Genomic DNA, 24,829 nt, shown 5'->3' with positions numbered 1-24,829 from the left:
TTTCCCAGCACCCGGTGGAAAGAAGGGTTGATTGCGCCCATAGACGAATCAACTGTACGATTGTAAATGTTTGATTGGCTGTAGGTGACAGCTGAGAAATTGATTTACTACCGATGTCAGCTGGAGAAGGTTGAAAAATGGATTTATGGTGCGTGTAGGGAAAATGTTTTACTGTGAACACGCAAACATGCAGCCTGTGAGTAAGAGTAAATGAAGTTATGCTTTCCGGAGAAATGAACCCAGTATCTCAATGTGGCCATTTGCAATTACAAAACGAACTGTTTGTCTATGACAGAACGATGCGTAATGATTAATTTGAAATAATACTAAAATGATCGTTTTGCGATTTAAACGCTTCATGAAGAGTCACTTTTGTAAAGACTGTACCAAGAAAGCGATATGCAATCAATCCTTATTTTCGACAAACAGATGTGAAACATTACAGCTGAAAGAGCTGATTTTCAAGATGGCAGAAGGGGCTAGTGATTCGATTTGGAAATATTTTATTCTGAGCATGGCCGTGCTGCCCACGACCCACGACGTCAAGAGTTTGCCTGTCAAACACAAAGAAAAAAGTATAACGTCCGTTAACTTTTTTGCGTTGAAAAGATGTTTGCAAAACTTGAACGCGCTGTCAATCATGCGGAATCACATACACATACGCGCGCGTTAAGACATTCGCACCCCATTTGCTGTGGGATCATAAATTTGAAATCTATCTAGCATCGTTTCGCACGATCAATAATTCCCATCTTTGGTCAATAATTTTCTTTAACACTCAGCTGCTTGGGTTGCTGCCGTGGGATGATTTGTTGGCGTACAGCGTTATTTCGTTATCGGATGGAGACGCATGGTGTTTTGTGAAATTTGAAATATTATCACGTGGCTTCGATTTGCTGGAAGCGTTGTTTTTTTTTTCATTTCAGAAGTTTCTTTTCAGTTGGATTATGGTTGAACAAATTATGATTTAAAGATAAAAAATACTTCTTTTTTCGGTTTTCGCTACATTTTACAGCTTGTTTGACAGTTGATGCCTTAACGGATCAGTTCTACTGTAAAACATTTACAAAAAATAGAAGCATAAAAAATACACAAGACGGGATTAAGTGTTACTGCCAACTAGTATATTCAAAAATTAAAAGAAGTTATTAAAAAACCCATCACCACTCACGCGCTTCCATGCGCAAAACGGCATAAAACCAGTACCTCGAACGATTACATGGATATACAAAAAAAACCCCTTGCCCACAACACTCATCGTCAACGAATAAAGCGTACCAGCGATCTATTTTGACGTGCAGAATATCATTCCATCATCCTTAATTCACCGCCATTCTCGTCAGCACTGCTGCAGGTGCACTGCATCCAGTTTAACCTGAAGCTGTGCAGCCCCAAAAATCCCACACCGAAGTCATCCATCTTTTCATCTCGCGTATCTTCCTTTCTCTATCTATCTCTCTCTCCTCTCTCGAGCAGCTCAAAGGGACGAGCCAGTAAGCGAGACAAGAGCGACAGAGTGATCAACCTTGACCGTGCAGCTCGTTACTTATCATATCGCATCCTTCATCGCCTGCTCGTTCGTTTTTTTTTTCTCTTTTTTTGGTCTGTTTCGTACGTTGTTGATTTTTCATTCGTTTGAAGATGCAATTGCAGTAAAGGATTTCAAAGCTCGATTTATTGTATCCTCTGTGTTTCCCCTGGTTTCGTGCGACCCACGTGGTTTTGTCAAGGATGCGAGAATGATGTTGGATTAAATTATAAATGGTACTTGAAAAGATTTTTTTCTTCCTACCAGCATCCCCGTGTTTTTGCATTTGTCTTGTTTGTTAGCGTTACTGTTACTCTTCCATTGTTTCCTTTAGCCACTTTTCTTCTTCTATCCTATATGCAATGGTGTATGCATTGTTAAAATAGTTTTGTGAATGCGAACTTAATTTACTTTTATACTTTTTATGGTTAATCAAACATAGATTTCTAATAATTTTAAGTAATCAATAAAAACTGCTTCATAAATAAGGATTTATTCCCTAAAACAAATTAAGTAGAACACAATTTCCACATTTTTTAGTAGAATAAAAAAAATACATATTTAAGAGTGTACTTTCGGTTTTGTAAATAACACTGAATAAAATATTTACTAACTGTCCAACAAATCCTCTTTCAAACCAATACTTCGATCAGGCACGATATTATGTTTTATTAGAAATTCATAAACACTCACACATAAAACTCAAAATAGATGCCCTCATTTTGTAGCACGATTAACACCCCTTCTAACACTGTACTAACTTGTTGCTTGCCGGAATTTAGTTGCTCCATCATTATTTTTAGTTTCCTTCCCTTTTAACCGGTCCCCTGAAAGGGGTGAGTTGCATGTTGCTAGTGTTGCGATCGATGCAATTGAATTTTTGTTTCAAGTATGTACCGTAGATACAGATTCGTCACGTTCCGAATCGTTCCAAATCGTACCAGAGAAAACGATTTCCTTCGACACACAATATATTGCTCAAAGGTGGAAACGATCAAAGAAGGGAATGAATTTCGTGCACAATAATATTGGTAGGAAAGTAAACGTTTTGTACGATTGTGAACGTGCCTTTCTTAATGCCGCCGATGGCTGTGTGTTTTCGGTCCGCTGCGGGAAACTTTATATACTTTTCTGCTTCGTTAAAGCGATCGTTAGCGAGTGAAAATCAGCTTTCCCACATGACAAAGGACAGCCTCATGTCTGCCAGTGCTATGTTGCGCGATGTAGCGTCGTGTAATGTCAGCATAAATGTAACCACTGCCAATCAATCGCAACCGGATTGCAAAGGGTGAGCATCGGGTTGTGTGATGGAAAATTGATGCACATTCCTGATCGTACAAGTAGTTTTGTTCCTTTTTTTTCTTTTGTGAAGCAACCAAAAAAATAGGGAAAAAAACTTATCTGAACCTGATTCTTCCATCAGGCTCGATGGTAGGATGGAGACAAATCGGATTACACGTAGCGAAACGACACCAGAAGTAAGTGGTTGGTTCCGTTCGGCTTGCGGTGATGAGATTTTCCACAATAAACTACGACCCATGCAAGTATTGTGGGCGAGCGAGTAATCTGAATCACAATCCGGCGAATGATGCACAGATGCATTCAATAAATGTATCACAGATGTCATTCGGGTCGGATGAGTACGAGGTTCGCGTATGCTTTTACCATTTAGGAGCGTATCAACGCACCTTCGTTCCCGGGCCGGGCGACGGGTGGGTCGATAAACCGATTGGAAACATAAATTGGCAATCATGATCGCCGTGCGTGTGTGGCTTTGCTTGGCCAACCGGAAGGAAGGAAGCTGGAAGCCATCACCGGGGTCCGACTGTTTGGGTAATTGGACAAGCCCGTTCCGTTACCGCGGCCGATGGTTTTGGTCGATCGATTTGCATGATTAATGTTTAATTCGGAACGGATTTGGTTTTCCTTCCCGCTACGACTGATTGATACGTCTAAGCGTTCTAGTGCCGCTGGCATGTTATTTTGAGATTGATAAATGAAAATGGGGTAGAGTTTTTTTGTGTTTATCAGCCCTTGTCTGGCAGATGCACAATGGGGATGAACATACGCGGTTGGTTTGTTTATTGTATGCGAAATTAAAAAAGAAAATCAACTGCTCTGTTGTTGATGCGAAACTACATGCTTTGCTTGTATGATAGCACACAAGATAGATGTACCTCATCAATTCATTGTTAAGCATGGTTTAATATGATAGGAAAGTTAATTAAATAGTTTTTGAACATACAAACGATAGCAGGGACAGATAATTTGTGCTGTGTTAGTTGAGATTGCATTAAAGAATTTTAAACATTCTTTTTATGCAGAGATTAATAAAGAAAACAAAATAATTGGTATAGAACTGATGAAGATTGTTTTAAATAAAAATAATTGTTAAAACAACTTGCAAAACTTTACCTTTTAAAATAAAAATTATTAACAACATTTGTTGAACAATTGTCATTGTTTGTAAGATCTTTAAACACGGTTCCATTCGCTATGTTGATGAACAATTAAAAAAGATGGTAATTTAAAAAAAAATAAAGACCCTTTTTCCTTGAAAGTAATAAGCCACCAATGACTGAGGTTACTAACCACTGGAACAAATAGAAAAAAATGTATCATGCCCGATAATCCTCCACGATGACTCTCATCCGTTTTCAATCGGCCGTAATGCTGCCGAACACCGGATAAAATCGATCATCCTTCTTCATGCGCGCTAACTATCGAGCGGTACAATCCAATTAAAAATGACATTAAAGTTTTCCCTGGTATCGATAAATCTTTTAAGACTTTGTACAAACTAGTGCCGACTCGGTGTGCCGTTCATTTACCACGCTTTAAGCAGATCATTTTCTCCGAGCTTTCCTCCGAACTAATAACTCTTTGCGAAAATAAGTTTCGCTTCAATGCAATCACATAGTTTTGCAAGCAACACGAAAGGAATCGGTGTGTGATCGCATGAGACGGTAGCTTGGAAATAACTTTTCTTGTAGCATGCTTTCTTATTTAGTGTAGTGTCCTGCTAAAGGCCTAACGCTTGTATCAGTTGTAGTATCATGAGCCGTATCTTGTTGAAGTTTTGTAGCAGTATTTCGTAAGTTTGTGTGTTCTTTTTTGTTGTGTAGCTATTATTTTACTAATAAACCAATGATCCAACAGTAGATTGACACGGTTTTAGATTAATTTTAACTTTAAGTGCTTTGTCACATTGGGTTTTCTTTACTACTAAGTCTTGCGCCACAAAGCAGGCAATCCGCATGACAATACTTGCTTGGTAAGACTATCTTCTTGACTTTTTTCCTTTTCATTGTTTTTATTCCACTTTTTCCCTTCTGTATCTAGTGTCTTTGACTACCATTCTTGTATTTTCTCCTCTTCTATTCGATCTTGCTCGTGCTCTCCACCTTGATTTTCTGTCTCTAGTAGGTTGAGCGGAATGATTGTACTTTTTCTTCTATAAAACTTGTAAACTTTTCTATTTAAACAATACCTTCCATTACTCCACTTTTGTCTGTTGCATTTTCGATTTCAATCATTTCAAATAGCTGTTTAAACTAGAACCTTAATATTAACCCTGTCGGTGTGTAACATGCCCAATTGCATTTCGTCCTACTAATCGCACACACACATGCCCATTTCCCCCTTTTCACACATTGCAGAAAGTGGTGAAGAAAATGTGGGGCAAAACGACTCGATGGAAAGTACAACGCTAAAGAGTAAACTGTTCATCAAGAATGAAAAATCGGCTGCTCGACGTACGTCGACCCCGGAATCCATGACCCAGCGGGCAGCGGCCCAACGGGCCAGCGGACCGACAGCCGGCGATGGAGACTCCACGACGGACCTGACGGCGGGAATGGCCGGTGGGGGACCGAGTGGGGGCGGGAGTGCGGCGGCAACAACGATGGCGTCCAACGATCGTCGGGACACCAAGGTAGACATCCCGCTCCCACCGTACATGACGCCTTCGGCAGAGAAATTTGCAGATAAACGAGTTAAGGTAAGCCATACCACACGGGGTTGCAACTCCCTTGTCGATGGAGCATATGCACACTGAAACCAAACCACCCTCAGCCTTGTTTGAGGCAAAAGGTTAAAATGCTGTGTGTAAACAACAACAGCACGAGTCCTCGAAGTAAGGGGAGAATGTTAGATTGGGCGGAATTATGTGCATCTTTGCGCGTCATTTTTTGATGGGGTTAGTAGAACAAGGAACAGGTTAACCTTCCGCTGGAAGTCAAATTTCCACTCCATCTTTCGTTCTGCCCATTCTGTCGTGAGAGAAAGTCGACCAAAAGCTCGTCGACAAATCCGCACGTGATGTAGAGCAGAAAATGTCACTATTCCTTCATTTATAATGCATTCAGGTGTCATGGTGGGTAGGTCCACACGGATGAGTCTTATCCGTGAGCTGACACCTCGCCCTGTTTCTGGTACACATCGTTTGTAAGATACCGTAATCCGTACAGGCATTGGATGACAATGCACCACCGTCGGTCCATCGTGGACACAATGGCGGCTTTTGCAGCGTTTCGTTTCGCGCACAAACGGACGAACACAGCTGTTCCCGTTCCCGAGCGATAGTTCAAGGCGCACCGGTTTAAAATCCCCATCCTCATTCTATTCTTCACGGGCGCATTCTTCCATGGCAGCCCGGTACGGTACACATCATTATAGTTGGATCACTGCAAACATCATCGCTGACGCTGAGAATCCAGCACAGAGCGAACGTGCTTCCCACGCCAACGGACCAGAGAATCACTAATGAAGATGGCCAACTTCGGATCCGGCATTAGGGTGGAGAAATCTTTGCACAGGGCAAAATGTCCACAGACATTTACACACAACTCAAGAATGCATGGTTGAAGCGGACGATTTATCTCAATTGGAGGCTTATCGGACGAATAGCGGGAGAAAGGTAGCTTGGAATCGTGTTATGATTCCACGATAGGGTATTACGATGTGTTTTCGTTTGGAGAAAGTGCAGCAATGTCTTTTGTATGGTGTAGGATTTACGTCCAACGAAGATGATGTATGATGCGAAGGTTTAAATCCATCTTTACCAGATAATTAGCTGAGAGCAATTGTGTGTCCTTTACGTACATTATTTTAAAATTTTATTTACATTTTACTAATCATCTAATCAAATATTGATTCCTTTCTGCCTGTTTTCCAGCAATGTACACGCATTTTATAGGACTCGTGACTACTTCACTAGAAAAGAATTTTTAAAAACCCAAAACAACTCGACAGATTACGGTGTTATGCAAAAGGGTGTAAAACGTAAATAAAAATTCGGTCTACAAATGTGTAAAATAAAGTCGATTACCGCGATGGAAGCCTTCATAATCATCGTAAAGTAGCGAACACTGAAACGCTTGGCGCGAGTGCGTCTTATGCGTCGCGAGGAAAAATGTGCAAGAGACATCTATTCCACTTAGCGGTTTTTATAGCCATTTAAACGATTGCACTTGTCACCAATCGACACAGCTGTGTCCTTTGTGTGTGTGGAGAGGTTTTTAAGAGGGATTTGTTTTTTCGTTTTAGAAATGTGCGTAAAAAGGTTTGCTACCAACAGTGAAGAGATGACTGCGGCAAACAAAATGCAGGGAGTTGTTGTTTTTGTCCAAGACTCCCAAGAAGGCCTTTTTATGACCCTTTGGAGAGCGTTGTTATGCTGTATCTGTTTTTGTGGAACTTTTCGTTAGATTGTATCGTCGTCTCGTTTGTATCTTGAAGCCTCAAAGTTCTAGTCCAAGTTGGGCTTGTCCGTTTTGTTTGCTTCTGGCAGTAATGTTCCTGCTGTATTTCTCTGTTGTCTTGGAGACAGTAGACGGTAGTTCATCAGTAGCATCAATTAACACTAGCCATACGCGAATTAACGTCTCACATGGTTCCCTCTCTCTTTTTTCCATTTCCCACACACGTACAGAGACACAGCATACACGGCATGATGGAGGAGGAAAATGTGGTCCGACCCCATCAGGAAATTGCCGCCCTATCGCTGGAGGAGAAAAAGTACTTGCTTGCGGTCGAGCGGGGTGATGTCGCTACCACGAGAAGGTAAGCATAAGGGAAGGACGCCAACGGCGACAACCACACAATGCTCTGCATCAGCAGATCAATCTTGTCGGCGCCACAATCTTCGTTGGTCCGGATGGGACGGACATTGCAAACGGTGGGACGCCATGTAAACATAACCTGCGTGTACATATCGTTCCAGAATACTGGAGAAAGCGGAAGCGGAATCACACATCAACATCAACTGTGTCGATCCGTTGGGCCGGTCCGCCCTGCTGATGGCCATCGATAACGAAAATCTCGAGATGGTGGAACTGCTCATCAATCATCGGGTGGACACGAAGGACGCTCTGTTGCACGCCATCTCGGAGGAGTTTGTTGAAGCGGTGGAGGTGCTGCTAGACCACGAGGACAGCTGTCACAAGAATGGTGATCCTCATGTTAGTAGCTAGGAAAGGGAGTTACATTACGATCGATGTGCGGTTTGCAACTGATTGCACATTGTGTTTTCTTTTGTGTTTTGCAGAGTTGGGAAGCCTTACCACCAGATACGGCTACCTTTACGCCGGACATAACACCCCTTATACTGGCTGCCCATCGTGATAATTATGAAATAATAAAAATTCTGCTTGACCGCGGTGCCACACTGCCTATGCCGCATGACGTACGGTAAGATGAGAGTAACCCGACATTCGTCTTCTTGACTTGTTGTGACTAATGTTCCCGTACCTCCACAGATGTGGTTGTGATGATTGTGTTACTTCCCGACAGGAGGACTCGTTGCGTCACTCTCGATCACGCATAAACGCGTACCGAGCGCTGGCGAGTCCGTCCCTGGTAGCGCTGTCGTCGAAAGACCCCATACTGACCGCTTTCGAATTGAGCTGGGAGTTACGAAGGTTAAGCTTCCTGGAGCACGAGTTCAAGGTATGGCAACCTTGGTAAAGTCTTGTAGCGCAACAATTTAACTATTATTTCCTCGCAATAATTCCGCCTAGAATGAGTACCAGGAACTTCGACGACAGTGTCAGGACTTTGCAACGGCACTTCTAGATCACACGAGATCTTCGCATGAGCTGGAGGTACTGCTCAACCATGACCCCACCGGACCGGCCTTTGAACATGGCGATCGGATGCATCTAAATCGGTTAAAGCTTGCCGTAAAGCTACGCCAAAAGAAGGTACTACTTCCCTCCGTAATCGTGAACAATCCATTTCCACCAGCTTTACGAATAGCCCAAAATGACTACGAAATCTCTTTAGCGTATTTAAATATTCATAACCGCTAATTAGCATGCAGTTGGAGTGTGGTAAAAGGCGACATTTTGCTTGCGGTTTGACAGTCGCTAATTGCAAGCAAACTTGGTCGCGCTCGGTAGTCCACGGCGCGGGTTGATGGTACGTTGACTTAATGGCCAACGGTATTATTCCTGGCCAGAAGCGGGAGTTGACAATGGCTAGATTTACATTCGACACATTATTTGCATAAAATGCTAGTGGGTTTTGCAGCTGCAGCTGGAAATAGACCACATGTTTATTGTTATTGTAATTGTTTCAATAATGTTGTTCCGCTGTGTGGTAGAGTCAAGTGAAGGGTGTGATGTGTTAATGGGATCTGTTATGAATAATTTTGAGACCTTCATTTGATGGTGTAATGATTTTGTTTGTATAATAATTCGTTTTCGGTTGGAGGAATGTTTGAGTTGATGGAATGAAATATAGATACGAATTAACAGTTATATTTTTTCCATTTAACAAACGTATTTAATAGATATATTACATTAAAATTCTTATTTAAATTACAAAATAGTTAAAAATTGTTAAATCTTACAAACGTTCCATCAGTCATACGGCAGAGGTTTGCTTTTACCAAACAAAATCCAATATTGGCAAAACTCGGCAAGAATTTTTTGGTAACAAATTTTTTATAAAAAACGAGGTGTTTGACATCTCTGGTTTGTAGAAAAATGGTGTGTTTTTTTCGTTTCTGTATTTAATGTTTGCTTCAATACACTATGACAAACATTGATTCCACCTACATCGACATCATTCATGTGAAATCATTTCGTATTTCGCAATGGACAGAAGTACACATAAACAAGTCAAAAGTTTCCGAAAAAACCCTTAACCTTAAATACCAAACGGTGACCCATCTCTTTTTATCATTCAGTTCAAGGGTTTCTTTTCGTATGCCACCCATATGAGTACTTGCAAATGTTACTCTTCACGACGACGCCCCACGCACATACTAACAATGTCGCTTGTCGTACCATGGCTCGACAGCGATTTACGTAAATCCTTCGTAAATCTCAAACCCGCCAACATAGCCAACATTCCACTCGCATGGATTCCACCCGTTTCAAGAATGCATCCCCATGACAGTGGCTAATCTGTATGTAGCAATAAAAAAAATGAAATGCTTTTCCGGGGTTGTCATTTTCTTTAAAAAAAAAAAACAAACATCTCTCAAATTCCATTGTGTCCTTTTAAACATGGCACCAGCAGCTTGCATGCGGTACGGTTGGTTTGTTTTAGAAAATTAAAATTCACACACATTAATATGCCATTTAAACAACCCACTATCAGTGTAGTTGTTTTAAATTGATTCAAACGCACACAGACACACACACAGATACAGTTTGGGCAACCCAATTCTAAACATTCCCCAAAAAAGTATGAAACACAGCGCGTAAAATATTAAACCACTTGGCGACACAATGAAACTCACTAAATGTGTATCTGTTTCCTGCTCGTTTTCCAGTTCGTTTCACATCCGAACGTGCAGCAGCTGCTGGCCAGCATCTGGTACGAAGGGTTGCCGGGCTTCCGGAGGAAAAACATGGCCCTGCAAGCATTGGAAATTGTGCGAATAGGTAAGTTATGATACGGGCCTGCGAAACTACATCAAAAAGGAGTGGCATCCGTTCCGGAACGCTAGTAAGATATGATGGTTTATGAGAAACACAATTGAAGTAAATTGCTTTCTGCTTTCTTAGAAGAAATAAAATCTCAACCCATGTTGCGGCATGTGTTTTTGTTCCGGGAATAATAAAGTAATTGACTCATTAGGAAACACATTCCCAATCCTTCTTTATGTACCCCGTACCCCGTACCCAAAACGGGAAATGAAATCAAATCAACCGGTGCCACTCATTAGGAACTTCCTGATGCATCGACCGACGAACAGGGATGGAAGGAACGCACCACAATAATTAATCGGAAATTCATCTCATCCTGTTCATTCGTTCGAACACTCACACTCACAAATACCTTTTTTTGCCCTTCGGGAATTTCTTGTTTTTTTCTTCTTCTTTTGGCTCACATTTTGCAGGCATCATGTTTCCACTGTTTTCCTTCTCGTACATCATCGCACCACACTCGTCGCTCGGCCAAACGATGCGTAAACCGTTCATCAAGTTCATCTGCCACAGTGCGTCGTATTTCACCTTTTTATGTAAGTGACCCGAAGCGTGTGTGTGTGTGTAAGCGGTAAGGTAAGATAAGGTTTAATCTTTCATTTTGCTTCGCTACATTCCCTTCACGGATTAGTTCTACTTATGCTGGCATCGCAGCGCATCGAGACGGTGATGGGTGGCGTGTGGGGTGCGGAAGTGAGCCAGGAGCATGACGAAGTGCCTACCAAGCGCGGTGCAAGCCCAACCCTGATCGAGTGGCTCATATTGGCGTGGGTCAGCGGTAAGTGGGAATTAAAAATGAAAAATCTAATTAAAACTTGCACATCCGATCCGTATTTCCAATTGCTCAAAAAAAAAAAACGGAACCTTGATCGATTGGCCGTTCATATTGAACTTTCGCGTTGCCGACTGCTGTCTGCAAATAGATTCACCTATCGGGGGGTTTTATGCATTTTCCGCAGGACTGATCTGGAGCGAGGTAAAGCAGCTGTGGGACGTGGGCTTGCAGGAGTACGTAAACGATATGTGGAATGTGATAGACTTTGTGACCAACTCACTGTACGTGGCAACGGTAGCACTGCGAGTCGTTTCTTACTTCGAGGTAAGTTCGAGCGGAATGGTACCGTTTTGTAATTAGGCACCGTTCACAGTAAACTTTTCACCATTTACCACACGGTGGAGGCGAAATGTCACACATTTTCTCCGACCCACGTTCATGGATAGTTGTCCGGGAAAGTTAATTGGATTTTCGCCCCAAAATGTTTGCCCAAAACGCTACAACCGAATTGATCAGCAACTAACTACGGCGAAGTGTTTGCTGTACCACTTCGAGAGCTAGTTTTTTTTTTCACGGTTCATCAAACTACTCAAATAGTGTTGTCTGCCATGGTGAAACTTGTTTTCTCTTCAGGGGAAAAGTTTCGTTCGTTAACAACCGGTGGAAATAACGATCGGAATGTTGTTTTCCGATTAAGTTTGTCTCATTATGCTTCCAAGCAAACGATCCGAGTTGGTAACACGTGCTTATGTTCAATGTTTGCACTGCTGTGACAACTGGAGGGTAGTTGAACGTTCCCGAGTAAACTCACCATGGCGTTGCAATTGCAGGTCCAGAAGGAGATGACGTACAACAAGTATGCGGCAGACTTACCGCGCGAACGGTGGGACACCTGGGACCCGATGCTAATATCCGAGGGCCTTTTCTCTGCGGCCAATATCTTCAGTTCCCTCAAGCTGGTGTACATCTTTTCGGTCAATCCACACCTTGGACCGTTGCAGGTATCACTATCCCGTATGGTGATGGACATTATGAAGTTCTTCTTCCTGTACGTGTTGGTACTGTTCGCGTTTAGCAGTGGTCTTAATCAGCTTCTTTGGTAACGGAATGTCTATTTGTAGGCCAAGACCCACTCTACTGATAGCCAATTTGTTGTTAATTTATTGCAGGTATTATGCGGATCTGGAGAAAAAACGTTGTCCTGATGTGTCCAATTCTATCGGACCTAATATTACCTCCACGGATCCAAACGCTTGTATCGTGTGGCGACGATTTGCTAAGTATGTAGTTAGAAGTTACAATAAGTGTATCGTTTACTAATCTCATTTTTTATCAGTCTGTTCGAAACAATACAGACACTGTTCTGGGCCGTGTTTGGGCTAGTGGATCTGGAAAACTTTGAGCTGGATGGGATCAAAATCTTTACCCGTTTCTGGGGTATGCTGATGTTTGGGACGTACTCGGTGATCAACATTGTTGTGCTGCTGAACCTACTGATCGCCATGATGAATCACTCATATCAATTAATATCGGTAAGATAGATCGGGTTGAATACTCAAAAGATCTTACCATTAAGGTTTGCTATATCATGCCAACAGGAACGTGCTGATGTCGAGTGGAAGTTTGCCCGTTCGAAGCTGTGGATCAGCTACTTCGAGGAGGGCGGAACATGTCCACCACCGTTTAACATCATCCCTACACCGAAGTCGCTGTTCTACATCTTCCAGTGGGTGAAGCGAAAGTTTTGCGGTCACTCAAAGGCGGTAAAGAAGGAACACATGAAAACGATTCGAGTAAGTCTTGTTCGTTGCGCGATGGACATTTTCTGGACACTAAAGAAAACACATTATAACTCTGCGCTGAAAGCACATTCCAGATGGTTGTACAATGTTAGCACCACGCAAAAGGCACTCCCAGAAAACAATAACCATACGGACACATCATTGGCTGGTTCACGAATTTTCCCCCAATATCACCAGATAGCGCACACTTCCAGTTTTGTTAATGTGTGGTTTTACAATTTCTTTTTCCCTTCTTTTCCCATTTCCCTTTTTTATATGCTCTGTGTGTTACCTTGTGCTATCACTCTTTCTTTACGTGGATATCGGGATGACTGTGTGATTGTATGGGTGTGTGTGTGTATGCTTGGGGTGTGCCGTGTGTACGATCATTTCCTCCCTCTTTTTGCGGCTATTTGCTCTGGTGGTTTCGATTGCAATTCGTTTCAGCGGAAGGTAAAGCAGGCGAGCGAGCGGGACTTCCGCTATCAGAGCATCATGCGCAATCTGGTGCGCCGGTACGTTACGGTGGAGCAACGGAAGGCCGAATCGCAGGGCGTCACCGAGGATGATGTGAACGAGATCAAGCAGGACATATCGGCGTTCCGGTGCGAATTGGTGGAGATACTGAAGAACAGTGGCATGAACACGGCCATTGCTACAGGGCAGGGTAGTGGTGTGGGCGGTAAGAAGAACCGCCAGAAAGAGCGACGATTGATGAAGGGCTTCAATATAGCGCCACCGCCAGCCCCGGAAGCGGGACAGCATCTAACGCCAGTGTCGGAATTTATTTCCCAACTTCCGGACCATTCACCTCATGAGCTATTCGCAGGTGTCTTTGGACCGGGATTAACCCCCAAGAAGGCACTGCATCAGGTTAATCCAATGCATCAGTATTCGTCCCAATCGCAGAGTTCCTTTGGCGAGAACAATAATCCTATCCACAAGCTAGCTAAATTGGCACCGAAATTCAACTCCAAGAGTCGTCCCGGATCACACAAGAAGCGTTGGGGTAAGAGGAAGCAGTCTATTCCCACAATTTGACCGAAATAATACTGAGGCTCTTCATATGTCGTTTCCATTTTCAGGCACTTTAATTGAGGCCGCCAAACATGGCAGTGTGTCCAAGTTTATCGGTCGGTCACGATCCGAAGACTCGGTGTGCAATCACGGTCAAGGGAGAGGAGAGTCGGCCAGCCACAGTAACAGTCCCGCCTCGGACGAAGCCATCACGGAATCGCCGTCCGATTCTAACCCAAGTCTTGATCGGCCCGATGTGGAACAGTGTCCCGATCCACACAAAAACCACAATCGCAATCGGGACCGGCATCAAGATCGTCGGCAGCATGGTGGAAGCGATCGTACGACGCAGCACAGTGGCGGTGTTACGACGGCAAACGGGAAGAATGGGCGCGAAGCGAAGGAACATGCGCATCACTATCATTTGCATTTCGGTGCGCTGGCAGCACTGAAGCGCAAACGGAAAAAGTTCTCGAACAGCCGCAACTCTAGCCCGGTGCTGGAGCCACCAAGTGAGCTGCCGTTGGTGACGAATACCGTCAACACCACGGGTAATTCAAGCAGTAAGGTAAGCGCTAGTGTTACGTGCCGTTCGGGGATCATTTACAGTGATTGATGCTCCATGTCTATGGACATAAAAGAATCATTTTTAATGTTGTTTTAATTAAGCTAGTAGTTTTATGGCTCTTAAAATTAATTACAAATAGAATATTTCTTAGCTAATTATGACAACTATTCAATAATATCGTGTAATAAATCAACGAGTCATGTTGCACGCTTATACCCGTTGATCAAACAACAGTGTAGATTGTGTATCACTAAGATGATAATGATTTTTAATATAAATTTTTTTCTACTAACATTAAACTGTTTCAAATAATGTCTATTGCGTGGATCGAATAATAATTTAACACAAATCAGTTAGCTAACGTGCTAAAAAATACACAAATGATAATTTAGGTTACTTAATTTAAGCGCTATGGATAAATAACTTAAATCAAGTATATAGAGGTTTAGTTAACTTTTTACTTTTATTATAAAATAATCTAACAATATTATTGCCCCTCATAACGATTGTCATGTGGTAATCCTCTCGTTGAAATCTTTAAATTTTTTGAATTAATGATAATATGGAAAGCTATGTTTTCAATACCAGCGTTTACTAAATACTGAAACAACAAAATCTGAGAACATTTAAAAAAATTATAAAATATATAAAAAAATTTAGTACTAATAGAAAAAGGATCCTAATCTGAGGTGAATGAGCAATGTTTAGCTTATTAGTTAAAATCAATTTGGTCTGTTGTATTCGGTCCATTGACCGATCTTTGCCGCCCACTGGTTTCAAGACTTAATTTTTATTTTTTTTTTTCATTTCTTTTACATTCCATTTGTTGCGGCACGTACTTTTGCCACCCAAGCTTTTACGCATTCCAAGTAGCTTACTAATGCTTGCATTTCATTCACGTCTTTTCTCACTAGGTACTGAAACGTGCTTCCAGTGTACCGACGCGTGGTGCCAGTGATGAACCGGAAGCAACCGTTAGCGTTCGACCAGCCCGCCACGAAGCAACGCAAAGCCAACAGCATTCGATCGAGCATCAGCTCGAAGGTGCGGCACCATTAACACCCTCCACCACGGAGGAAAGTGTTGACCAGCAGCCGGCGTCAGCCCAACCGCAGACCACTCTGGCAGTGCACAAGCACCAAAAGATCATACGCGGTAGAAACAGCTCCAACGAACCATTGCTACGTCTGCAGGAGCATCGTGATAGTAGTGATGGCGGCACGGCAGGTGTCTGCGAACCATCCACTGGTGGTGGAACTGGGACGGGTGGTGGACCATCGTCAGCCTCGTCCACGTTGCGCTCGGTACCGAAGATACCGGGTGTGACGCCGTTACGGGGCCATTTACACTCCCAGGGTTGGTTATAGGCGATGGCGATGCATCGAAACGCTGGCTACACTAGTTGTATGTAAATATAGTTGAACATCAAGTTGCATTCAATCGGCGTACGAGCAGGAATGGTTGAACGCAACTCATGGGCGAGAGTGTGTAAACTAGTCAAAAGCATCAATTCTAAACGAGGTGTACAAGTGATGTGAGGTAGGGTTGAGTTGAATGAGAAATTAAAATCTCTCCACTATTCCGATGACGCACAGCTGACGATCATTGGACGATTGGTTGTCAGTAATTCCTTCTGTTAGTGTTACTCCTCACAAAAGGGATTATACTTCGTAGGGCCTAAATTGGGTGCGAACAAAAGAAAGATAAACCACACTCGTGTCGATCCTGTCAAGTTCTCCGCTCCGGAAGGTTAGGTTTCGCAAATCTAAGCAAATCTGGACAACCTTTGGGCGACGAAGCAGAGATCGCAGACACGATCGGACGAGAAACAGTTCGACCTGACGGATCTGTGGTAGCTTTAAGGCATGTAGGTTTATAACGATCACATACAATAAGGGACCAGGTCTCTTGGGGAAGTGCTAGCGCGTGCTAAGCGGCGGTCAGTGTAGCTGTTAAACTATCATTTGTTATTCGCTATTGGAAATCGTACAGGAACACAGCAGTTGGCAAGGCATACATTGGTTGTCTTACCATCTGGACGTGCTACCACTTGGACTCATATGCACATTTATGCATTCTCTTTTAACCGGTAGTCGTCTAGATATGGTGTACGCAAGCGGGTAAGCAAGTCAAAAAAAAAAACCCGTACACCTTAAACTTCTCGATACATTTTAGCACGGTAAGAAAGACATAAACCTACAATCCGGTTATCCGTACAGTGAGTTAAACAGATAGAATATTACCAGAAGAGAATAATCAACAGTGGTTTAAAAATGGAGCAAAAATCGTTCATGTAGAAATGTTTCTGCAAAAGAAACCAAACAGAAAATAGTAAAAGAAAATCGATAACAACATTCATTAAAGAGAAAACTTAACACAAGAAGTAAAAAGGAGGCCTTATAATAACATGTAACACGATATATATATGTATCACTTAACAAAAACAGAAAAGAAATGGAACAACTAATGATAACGTGCGTCAACTCGCTTTCAAAGACGACTAGACATAACGAAACATATAAAATGAATTGAAAAACGAAATTAGAGAAGCAAGAAAATGTCGATCAAAACCGTATGAGATAGTGAAACAAAACACATGAGAAAAAAAACACCCAGTAAACAATTTAATAGCTATAATAGAAAGGTAACAAGTTCGGTAGGTATAAACTTAAGGCAAGTATAAAAAAAAACATACGTAGACAACAGGAAACTAAAAGGTGGATGAATGGTTTGTTGAATACATGCAACCCATCGTCTAAGTGTAGAAGAAAACAAGTAAATAAGCACGAATAATATAGTAGAAAACAAAGGAAAACAAAAAATATAAACTATTAAAAGAAATGTGAGGAAAACCGAAAGTGGGATTCGTTTAATCAAAACAAACAACTAAACATGTAAACCTAAAAGAAGGATTTGTGAAACGAACTGTAGATATATGAAAGACGTTAGCAGATTTAACTGGACAGATGTAGATGGATTTGTTGACAGTATGTGCAATGTTTGTTGGTTTGTTTCGACACGAAGGGCGAAAACAGATGTTGAATTTTAGTGAGCAGGGAATTGGTTAAACTAGCAAGAAGGTACGAATAGATAGGCAAAAGGGAAGGCGCTTGTCACAAATTTCATTCTTGTGAACAGGGACAGTGAAAGTGAATTGTAATAAATATCTAATTTATTTGAACATGCTTTGCCGTTTTTCTTTGTGTTGAAAACTTTCCTCTAATGGCACCGCAAACATGTGGTGCACTGTAGTTCATTCACCACAGACACACACACGGTTGTTCGAGGGTGGAAAATTCATTACGAAAATAACTCTTGTATTCGTCCTCCTTCGCCAACCCGGCGTCAGGTGCCTTTGCATTGATTCACTCGGTCACTCTCAATGAGGGGTTTGTTTTTGTTTTATCTTCCGCTCTCGCGTTACCCCGCGTAAGGGAGATTACTCTGCGCTCAGTGCACGTATCTTTTACAAAGGTAATGCATTCGAAGAGTTCAGTCTAGTCGCAGCCATCGAATACAAAACACACCCACCGAGTAGTTTGAGTCTAGCAACCGAGTGATGTTGGTAGATTTCTGTGTTCGATAGAATAAGTGAGATTGTTTGTCGCTGTTGAATGAAACGCAACCGAAGTGAGAGAAAGTGTCTTCTCGATGGAAGTACTAGTCACGTCACATTTGGTGAGCATTTTTCGGGATGCTGTTCAAGCATGAGCTCATCACTTAACAGGATCGATTTTTGTGTTTCAACAGGTTGACCATTTAGTGGTGTACGGACTGCAGTATCTTCTGCTTTGTTTATTTTTCTGCTCTGAGGTTGCGTACGTGAAGCAGAATGTATCTGCTGGCACTTCAAGGCGATCTGCATACAGTGTACTATCGGTGTACTTAGTGCTCCACACACTGGTGGCTGTCATTCTGGCGGCTTACCGATTGGTCGATGACTCTGTTGCGGTGTGGAGAGATGGAATGGAGGCTAGCACTATGGTAAGTAGATTAATATGCCGGAGCTGGATTTCTAAAAGACCTTCGGCAATACATTGTACTATATGAAGCAGCGTGGACTGCTGCGGGATACAGATATCAAATTCGGATGCTATTATCAGTCTGGGTCGTTGAGCGAGTCGACACAGCGTGCAAGATAAGAGCCTCGATCAACAGCTTCCATCGCAACGCACTAACGTCACACTCTTTCCTATCTACCTTGTAGGTAGCCGTCCTCTTTCTGCAGATTTACTCAACCCGTCGCAATGTGGATCACGTCTTCCTGTTCACCTTTTGGACACTTCGGTTACTTGCCCTCTCGATCGACGTTGCGTTTGATCGTACAGATGCGTATGATCTGGTGCATCTCATGCTAGCCATTGTCTGGCTGTGCGTATGTGGTATTAGATCACTGCGTAACGCTACTCTTCATTCCAGTACCAGTTCGACTAAATTACGTGAGCCGAATCTGCTTCGAAACTTATTCTTTTCCTGGTTGGATCCCACTTACCGGGAAGCTCATCGGGGTAGTGAAACGTTTTACGAGGGCAAGCTGTTCGATAGACTGCAGGAAGATCGTAGATGTGAGACACTGTTGGAGTTGTACGAGAAAGCCAATGTAAAGCGTGGCTACACTGCGGTGGATGATGGTAGTGGACAGGCGGAACAGGAAAAACATCGGTTTACCATCGGTCGGCTACTTACACCGTTCCGGCGTGACATCATACTAACCGGGTTGAATCGGTTTGCACTGATCGTGTTTTACTTTCTCTGCCCGTATCTTCTACGGTAAGTACCTTTCTCCGGTACTCGATATTCGGATGAAGGCACTTGTGAAGGAGTTTATTTTTATCATCAAGCTGTAGATGATGCACAATGCTCCAGCTATGGGGAGCGGATTATTTGTCATTTCACAAACAAATACTGCATCGGCCATTAAAGTAAACAATCGTTGCCTGCTATTACACCGTCGAGTGCATTGTGTCTATGAGTGGTTGAATAACATGTTCTTTGTTTTTCCTTCTCTTTTTAGAGTTTTACTTGAAGAAAATCAATCTCGAATGTACCAGAAGTGGATTGTGATGGCATTGTTTAATGCATCGATTATGATTGCCCTGCTCAATACGCAGTACCAGCACGCAACACAAGACATAGGGCTGCGCATCAAGTCCATCCTGATGGGTGCAATTTACAGAAGCATTCTTGCGCAAGCTTCCACCACCAACACATCAAGCGCTACGTTAACGACCGACACGGTTGTGTTTGTTCCCTTCGTGCAGGATATACACATGATGTGGTCCGGTCCACTGATCATCATCGTTACATTCGTTGCGCTTTGGGTGTGGGTTATAGGACCGAGTGGAATTGTAGGCCTAACAATCATGATGGTCGTGATCTTCATCACAAGACTGCTAGCGCAAAAGATTTCCCGCCAGGAGGAGCATATTAAACGCTGCAAGGATAACCGTGTACGTCTGACTACCAACTCGATCGAGCAGATGCAACAGATCAAGTCGGATCTGTTGGAAGAATTTTTCGAACAGCAGATTGGAGAGCATCGGACGGATGAGTTGCGCCATATGCGAACCTTCATATGGTACGATGCCCTTAAGCATGTACTCAGCATCGTTACACCGACGATCGTAGCTTGTGGAACGTTTCTTTTCATGTATCTCGAGGGCAGTGGTTCTTTGCTGACCGTTCAATCGATGTTTGTAGCGATCGCACTGTTTAACATTACGCGCTATCCAATGTCGGTGATACCGAATCTGATGACGAACTGGAGAATCGCTAATGAAAAGCTCGATGGTATCAACGTGATAGTGTGCGGTGGTAGAAAGGACGAACCGAATGCAAGGATGCATTTAAAAAGTACAATAAAAAATGGAGCCTACCGAGGAAGTCTGGAGAAAATGCAGGACGTGGTACATGCGTTCGTTGATCAGCTAGAAGACTCAATAACGGAAGACTCACCAAAGACAGAGCTACTGAAACTCGATCGTGCACAGTTTTCAATTGCTAACAAAGTGATCTTAAGGAATATCAACATGAAGATACGGATGGGTAGTTTTACCGGTGTAAGCGGTACTCATGGTTCGGGCAAGACGACTCTCTTGCGTGCAATGATCGGCATGGTACGTAGAACTGCGGGAACAAGCACCATCATGTGGAATCAAGTTTCTTACTGCCCACAAACACCATGGATCCATAGTGGCACCATCCGGAGTAACATCTTGTTTGGACAGGAGTACGAACAGTCTCGGTATGAGGAGGTGATACGTGCTTGCTGTCTGGAAGAGGACCTTAAGACATTCCCTGACTATGACGAACGTGTGGTCAGTGAAGGTGGACACTCACTGTCAGGTGGACAAGCACGGAGAGTCTCCCTAGCACGTGCCGTTTATCGACGTGCTGACATATATCTGTTCGATGATCCACTCCGCTCGTTGGATCCCAACGTGTCCCGTAAGGTGTTTGAAAATGTGTTTCATCGTACTAACGGATTGCTTGCAGAATGTTCCTGTGTGTTTATATCTCACGATCCCGAACATCTTGCAATAGCAGATACAGTACTAGTAATGTCCGAAGGTACCATCGATAAGGTTCTCACACCTGCCGAAGTGAACGAGCAAATTGCTAATCAGATAATTGGAGAAGATCAGGAAGAATACGTTCAGGAACACATGGCAAAACAAGCTCCCAAACGGAATACGAATCGCTCAAGGAAAGCTCACGGAAATACTAACGAGAATAGCCGAGGAAATGTATCACTGGAACTGTACGCTAACTTTTTACGCATACTTAAACTGCCATACTGTATCGGTGTAGTGTCGCTGGAAGGAGTGACTATTGTGCTAGATATCGTAATCACTACCCTGCTGGCACAGTGGGCTTCTAGTGACAAGTGGACGAATGATGCTCTGTTCAGTAGCTCTGTGATGGTGTGTATATGGTCGATTTCCGTGTTCTTCAAGACAGTGCTACTTCAGTGGGGAGGTTTACAGCTGTCCAAGTTCGTCCACTCCCGTATGCTTGCTACGATTCTGCGTCAACCAATGGAGTTTTTCGATCGTAACGATTCTGGTGTAATTGTGAACCGATTTTCAAACGATCTAAACATAGTAGATGCCAAGATCATCATGAATCTTCGTGCAGTGCTGAGCGCCTCGTTTAGTGTGCTTGGAACGTTAGTACTTTTTGTATGCAAGTTGTACAATAAGGTTCTATTGTTTGTTCTAGCACTTGTAGCAGCAGTCATGTTAGTTTTCGGCCTGAGGCGTTTGCTGAGCTATCATTTACAAGTAGCACGAACTTTGAAGCGTTTTGAAGCAAGCTCAAGATCTCCCATCATACTGCAGTATAACGAAACGTTGCAGGGTATTGATACAATCAAAGCGTACGATGCGGAAGAACGATTTCTGCGACAGTTCTTGGAAAGGATCGACACCCATCAGAACTACATTTACCACAACAATTCCGCCAGCCGTTGGATAGGAATTCGACTAGAGTTCATCGGTGCGATGGTTATCTACTTCGTGGCACTGCTCACCGTCAGCAATCAGTCGATGGTTGGGTTGGCTTTTGTAGGAATCATCGTTAGCTATGTGCTGCGTTTGATTCCTTCCCTCAATAGCCTTTTGTTGGCGGCGGGCGCACTGGAGGAGAACATAATATCTTTCGAACGCGTTGCACAGTATTTGGATCTTCCACGCGAAACGAACGATGAGACAGGAGTTGATTATCCGATGTCGACAGACCCGGAAAAATTACCCGTCCGAGGGCCAATTGAATATCGTGATGTTTCGCTAACGCATTCCGATGGATCGACGGTCCTCCATAACATAACGCTTACGATTCCTGCAGGCGAAAAGTTAGGTATCGTAGGTCGAACTGGATCTGGCAAATCGAGCTTCATTGGGACATTGTTCCGATTTTACCCCAATCATACATCAGGCACTATTCTTATTGCTGACGTAGAGTTGAGGGGCATATCGTTAAAGAAGTTGCGTGGTGAACTTACACTCGTTCCCCAAAGTACAAACTTGTTTTCAGGGCTCGTTCAGAACTTCATCGATCCATGGAAGACTCATACGGCCGAACAGTTAATTAATAGTTTGCGTGAGTGTGAACTAGGAAATGTTAATCTAGGTGCAACACTGCAAGAACTATCCGTGGGTCAGCGTCAACTTTTGTGCCTAGTACGTGGTTTGCTGCGTAAGAAACCGATCATTATACTGGACGAAGCTACGTCGGCGCTAGATGAACACACGGAAGATCTCATACTGAAGGTACTTCAAGAACGGTTTCACGATCGTACCGTTCTTATGATTGCCCATCATCTTAATACAGTGCGAAGCTGTAATCGTATATTGTGGCTGCAGGATGGACGTGTGCGTAAAATTGCACCGTTGAAAGATTATACGGTGGACGAGCGGATTGAGCTCGGGTTCCGCGATTAGTACTTAGATCCAACGCTTTGTGATAAATGGGTGCCTACAGCGTACCTTCTGCACTCATTATTTATCCTCCATAGCTCTAAAATTTTATCATCTATATATATTTATATACTATTTATGAGTGAGTTTTATGCAAAGCAACGATGTACTTAATGCGCCGATAAGATAAACAAGGTATACAAATGTTTTCATATAATAAACGAAACTGAATACATTTAAGTGTGTGTCTTCCTAAAGAATGAAATGAATTATCGCAACAAAAGATTCGTTTTTCTTACTTCCGTTCTACTTCCATTCTTCAACGGAAAATTCCAATCCGAAAGATCATTCCGAAAGAAACAATTAGTGCTGTAAAGCGTTGTAATGAATGTTTAATTAAAATGCGTATTCGTTAGTACATCTGTATGGTTTTCTACAAAACTTTACTAAACATACAACCAGTGCATATCACGCACAAATTCCGTTTCGTTTTAAGCGTTTCAAATATGAATGTACACTAGAACTACCAAGCGTTTTAGGGGTATTTTACTGACTTTTTGTTGGTTTTTAAAACAACTTCGAAGAGTTCGATCGTAAATTTCGTTCAAAAATGAAGCGTTACAGTCAAAATGATTGGTCCGGAAATTTCTAGTGTTAACGATCGTTGAAGCGTTTCGTAGCAAACGCTCGTCTACCGTTTGGCTTGATTGTTTGTGGCTATTCTCAGGCTGAATTGTTGTTTCACATCGATTTCAACAACCTGTGACGTAACTGAAGTAGGAGATTCCAACATTACGCACGCACCGTGCATGTGGGAGTGCAATCGGTGTGGGCGCAAAAGTTGCTTCTCACGTCGATCAATAAATGCGCAAGCGCGAAACCGTGCCCATCTTATCTTATCTCGCCCGTGACCGTGGTTTGAAGCCATCCCTTCAATATTGTGATGATTTTATAAAGGAAACGGGTGTCGGCATGTGTCGCTTTAATGGAATTGCACAAAATTTTGCAAGTCAGCCGAAGTTCTTTCCACAAGTCATTGTTAATGGGATGTTTGTAGTGCATTATGATCTGGTGTTATCGATCGTCCGGAACGATTGCCGAATGCGATGAAATATTCGGGATGTTTCGTCATATGCTACGGGATGTTTTGCTAGGTATTGGTGATGAATGGAAAAATCATAACTTCCGATTAGCATGGGGCGATCTACAGTGGTGTATGTATGAGGCGGGACCTTCCGTGATGTATGGGAAATTCGAAAATTCTTGCATGTTTGGTCATAAGCACCTTATTTGGAATTACTAGGCTTGCTGTATTTTTTGTATGCCCTTTTAGCCATTCCATGACAGGAGGGTGTTGCTTCAGATAAGAATCGGATCCACCACCTGTGGTGTGTTAAACCGAGAGCTTACCGACCTGTCTTACCAAGCGCCGCATTCCGTGTTATCATACGACAAAAAAAAAGATATTCAACATATTTTATAAATTGACATTGGATTGACATTCTTTCAACAATTTAGAATATGAATCTAGTATTACTTTCGTAACATAAGCGCTTTCTATTAAAAAGCACCTGAGTCTCAATAAGAATTTTCTCGCTTTACAAAGATTTTGCGCATCTCTTGGCCTCTTTAGAGGTGTTTAGACAACACCTTGAGAATTCAATGTACATACAAAGCTAATAAAAACTTCACACAAAAATTATAACTTTATATGTACCATTTTTATCATAAGCTACTGGATATCACACAAATAATGCCCAACACATCTCCATCAATGTAAAAATCACGAACAGCGATTCGGTAC

The 24,829-nt window shown here is 42.7% G+C and overlaps 2 protein-coding genes across 7 annotated transcripts in view; both read left to right on the top strand.

Annotated features, from left to right (window-relative positions):
- LOC125762929 (transient receptor potential-gamma protein) overlaps positions 1-17,789 on the top strand; it is a 79,975-nt gene extending 62,186 nt beyond the window's left edge. For 4 of the 6 annotated variants that reach the window (XM_049425566.1, XM_049425563.1, XM_049425561.1 and 1 more), the window contains 18 exons: positions 1,477-1,764; positions 5,188-5,528; positions 7,461-7,591; positions 7,752-7,989; positions 8,076-8,218; positions 8,287-8,476; positions 8,548-8,730; positions 10,311-10,422; positions 10,881-11,003; positions 11,099-11,245; positions 11,427-11,566; positions 12,073-12,341; positions 12,412-12,522; positions 12,579-12,774; positions 12,841-13,035; positions 13,471-14,032; positions 14,109-14,608; positions 15,523-17,789. In XM_049425566.1, coding sequence (XP_049281523.1) covers positions 5,223-5,528; positions 7,461-7,591; positions 7,752-7,989; positions 8,076-8,218; positions 8,287-8,476; positions 8,548-8,730; positions 10,311-10,422; positions 10,881-11,003; positions 11,099-11,245; positions 11,427-11,566; positions 12,073-12,341; positions 12,412-12,522; positions 12,579-12,774; positions 12,841-13,035; positions 13,471-14,032; positions 14,109-14,608; positions 15,523-15,975 — 3,999 coding nt within the window. In that variant the 5' untranslated portion in view covers positions 1,477-1,764; positions 5,188-5,222 and the 3' untranslated portion in view covers positions 15,976-17,789. The remainder of the gene's footprint in view (positions 1-1,476; positions 1,765-5,187; positions 5,529-7,460; positions 7,592-7,751; positions 7,990-8,075; positions 8,219-8,286; positions 8,477-8,547; positions 8,731-10,310; positions 10,423-10,880; positions 11,004-11,098; positions 11,246-11,426; positions 11,567-12,072; positions 12,342-12,411; positions 12,523-12,578; positions 12,775-12,840; positions 13,036-13,470; positions 14,033-14,108; positions 14,609-15,522) is intronic. The other 2 variants (XM_049425562.1, XM_049425565.1) reach the window with 2 other exon arrangements.
- Positions 17,790-18,002: 213 nt separating this feature from the next.
- LOC125762928 (ATP-binding cassette sub-family C member 2-like) lies at positions 18,003-23,265 on the top strand. The gene is made up of 4 exons (XM_049425559.1): positions 18,003-18,286; positions 18,359-18,592; positions 18,816-19,378; positions 19,623-23,265. The coding sequence occupies exons 1-4, from the start codon at positions 18,260-18,262 to the stop codon at positions 23,047-23,049; spliced, it is 4,251 nt and encodes a 1,416-aa protein (XP_049281516.1). The 5' UTR covers positions 18,003-18,259; the 3' UTR covers positions 23,050-23,265.
- Positions 23,266-24,829: the final 1,564 nt, after the last annotated feature.

Source organism: Anopheles funestus, chromosome 2RL (genome assembly GCF_943734845.2).
Source record: "Anopheles funestus chromosome 2RL, idAnoFuneDA-416_04, whole genome shotgun sequence".
Taxonomy (NCBI): domain Eukaryota; kingdom Metazoa; phylum Arthropoda; class Insecta; order Diptera; family Culicidae; genus Anopheles; species Anopheles funestus.
The sequence above is the reverse complement of the archived record's forward strand: the minus strand, read 5'-3'. Positions and strand labels throughout refer to the sequence as shown.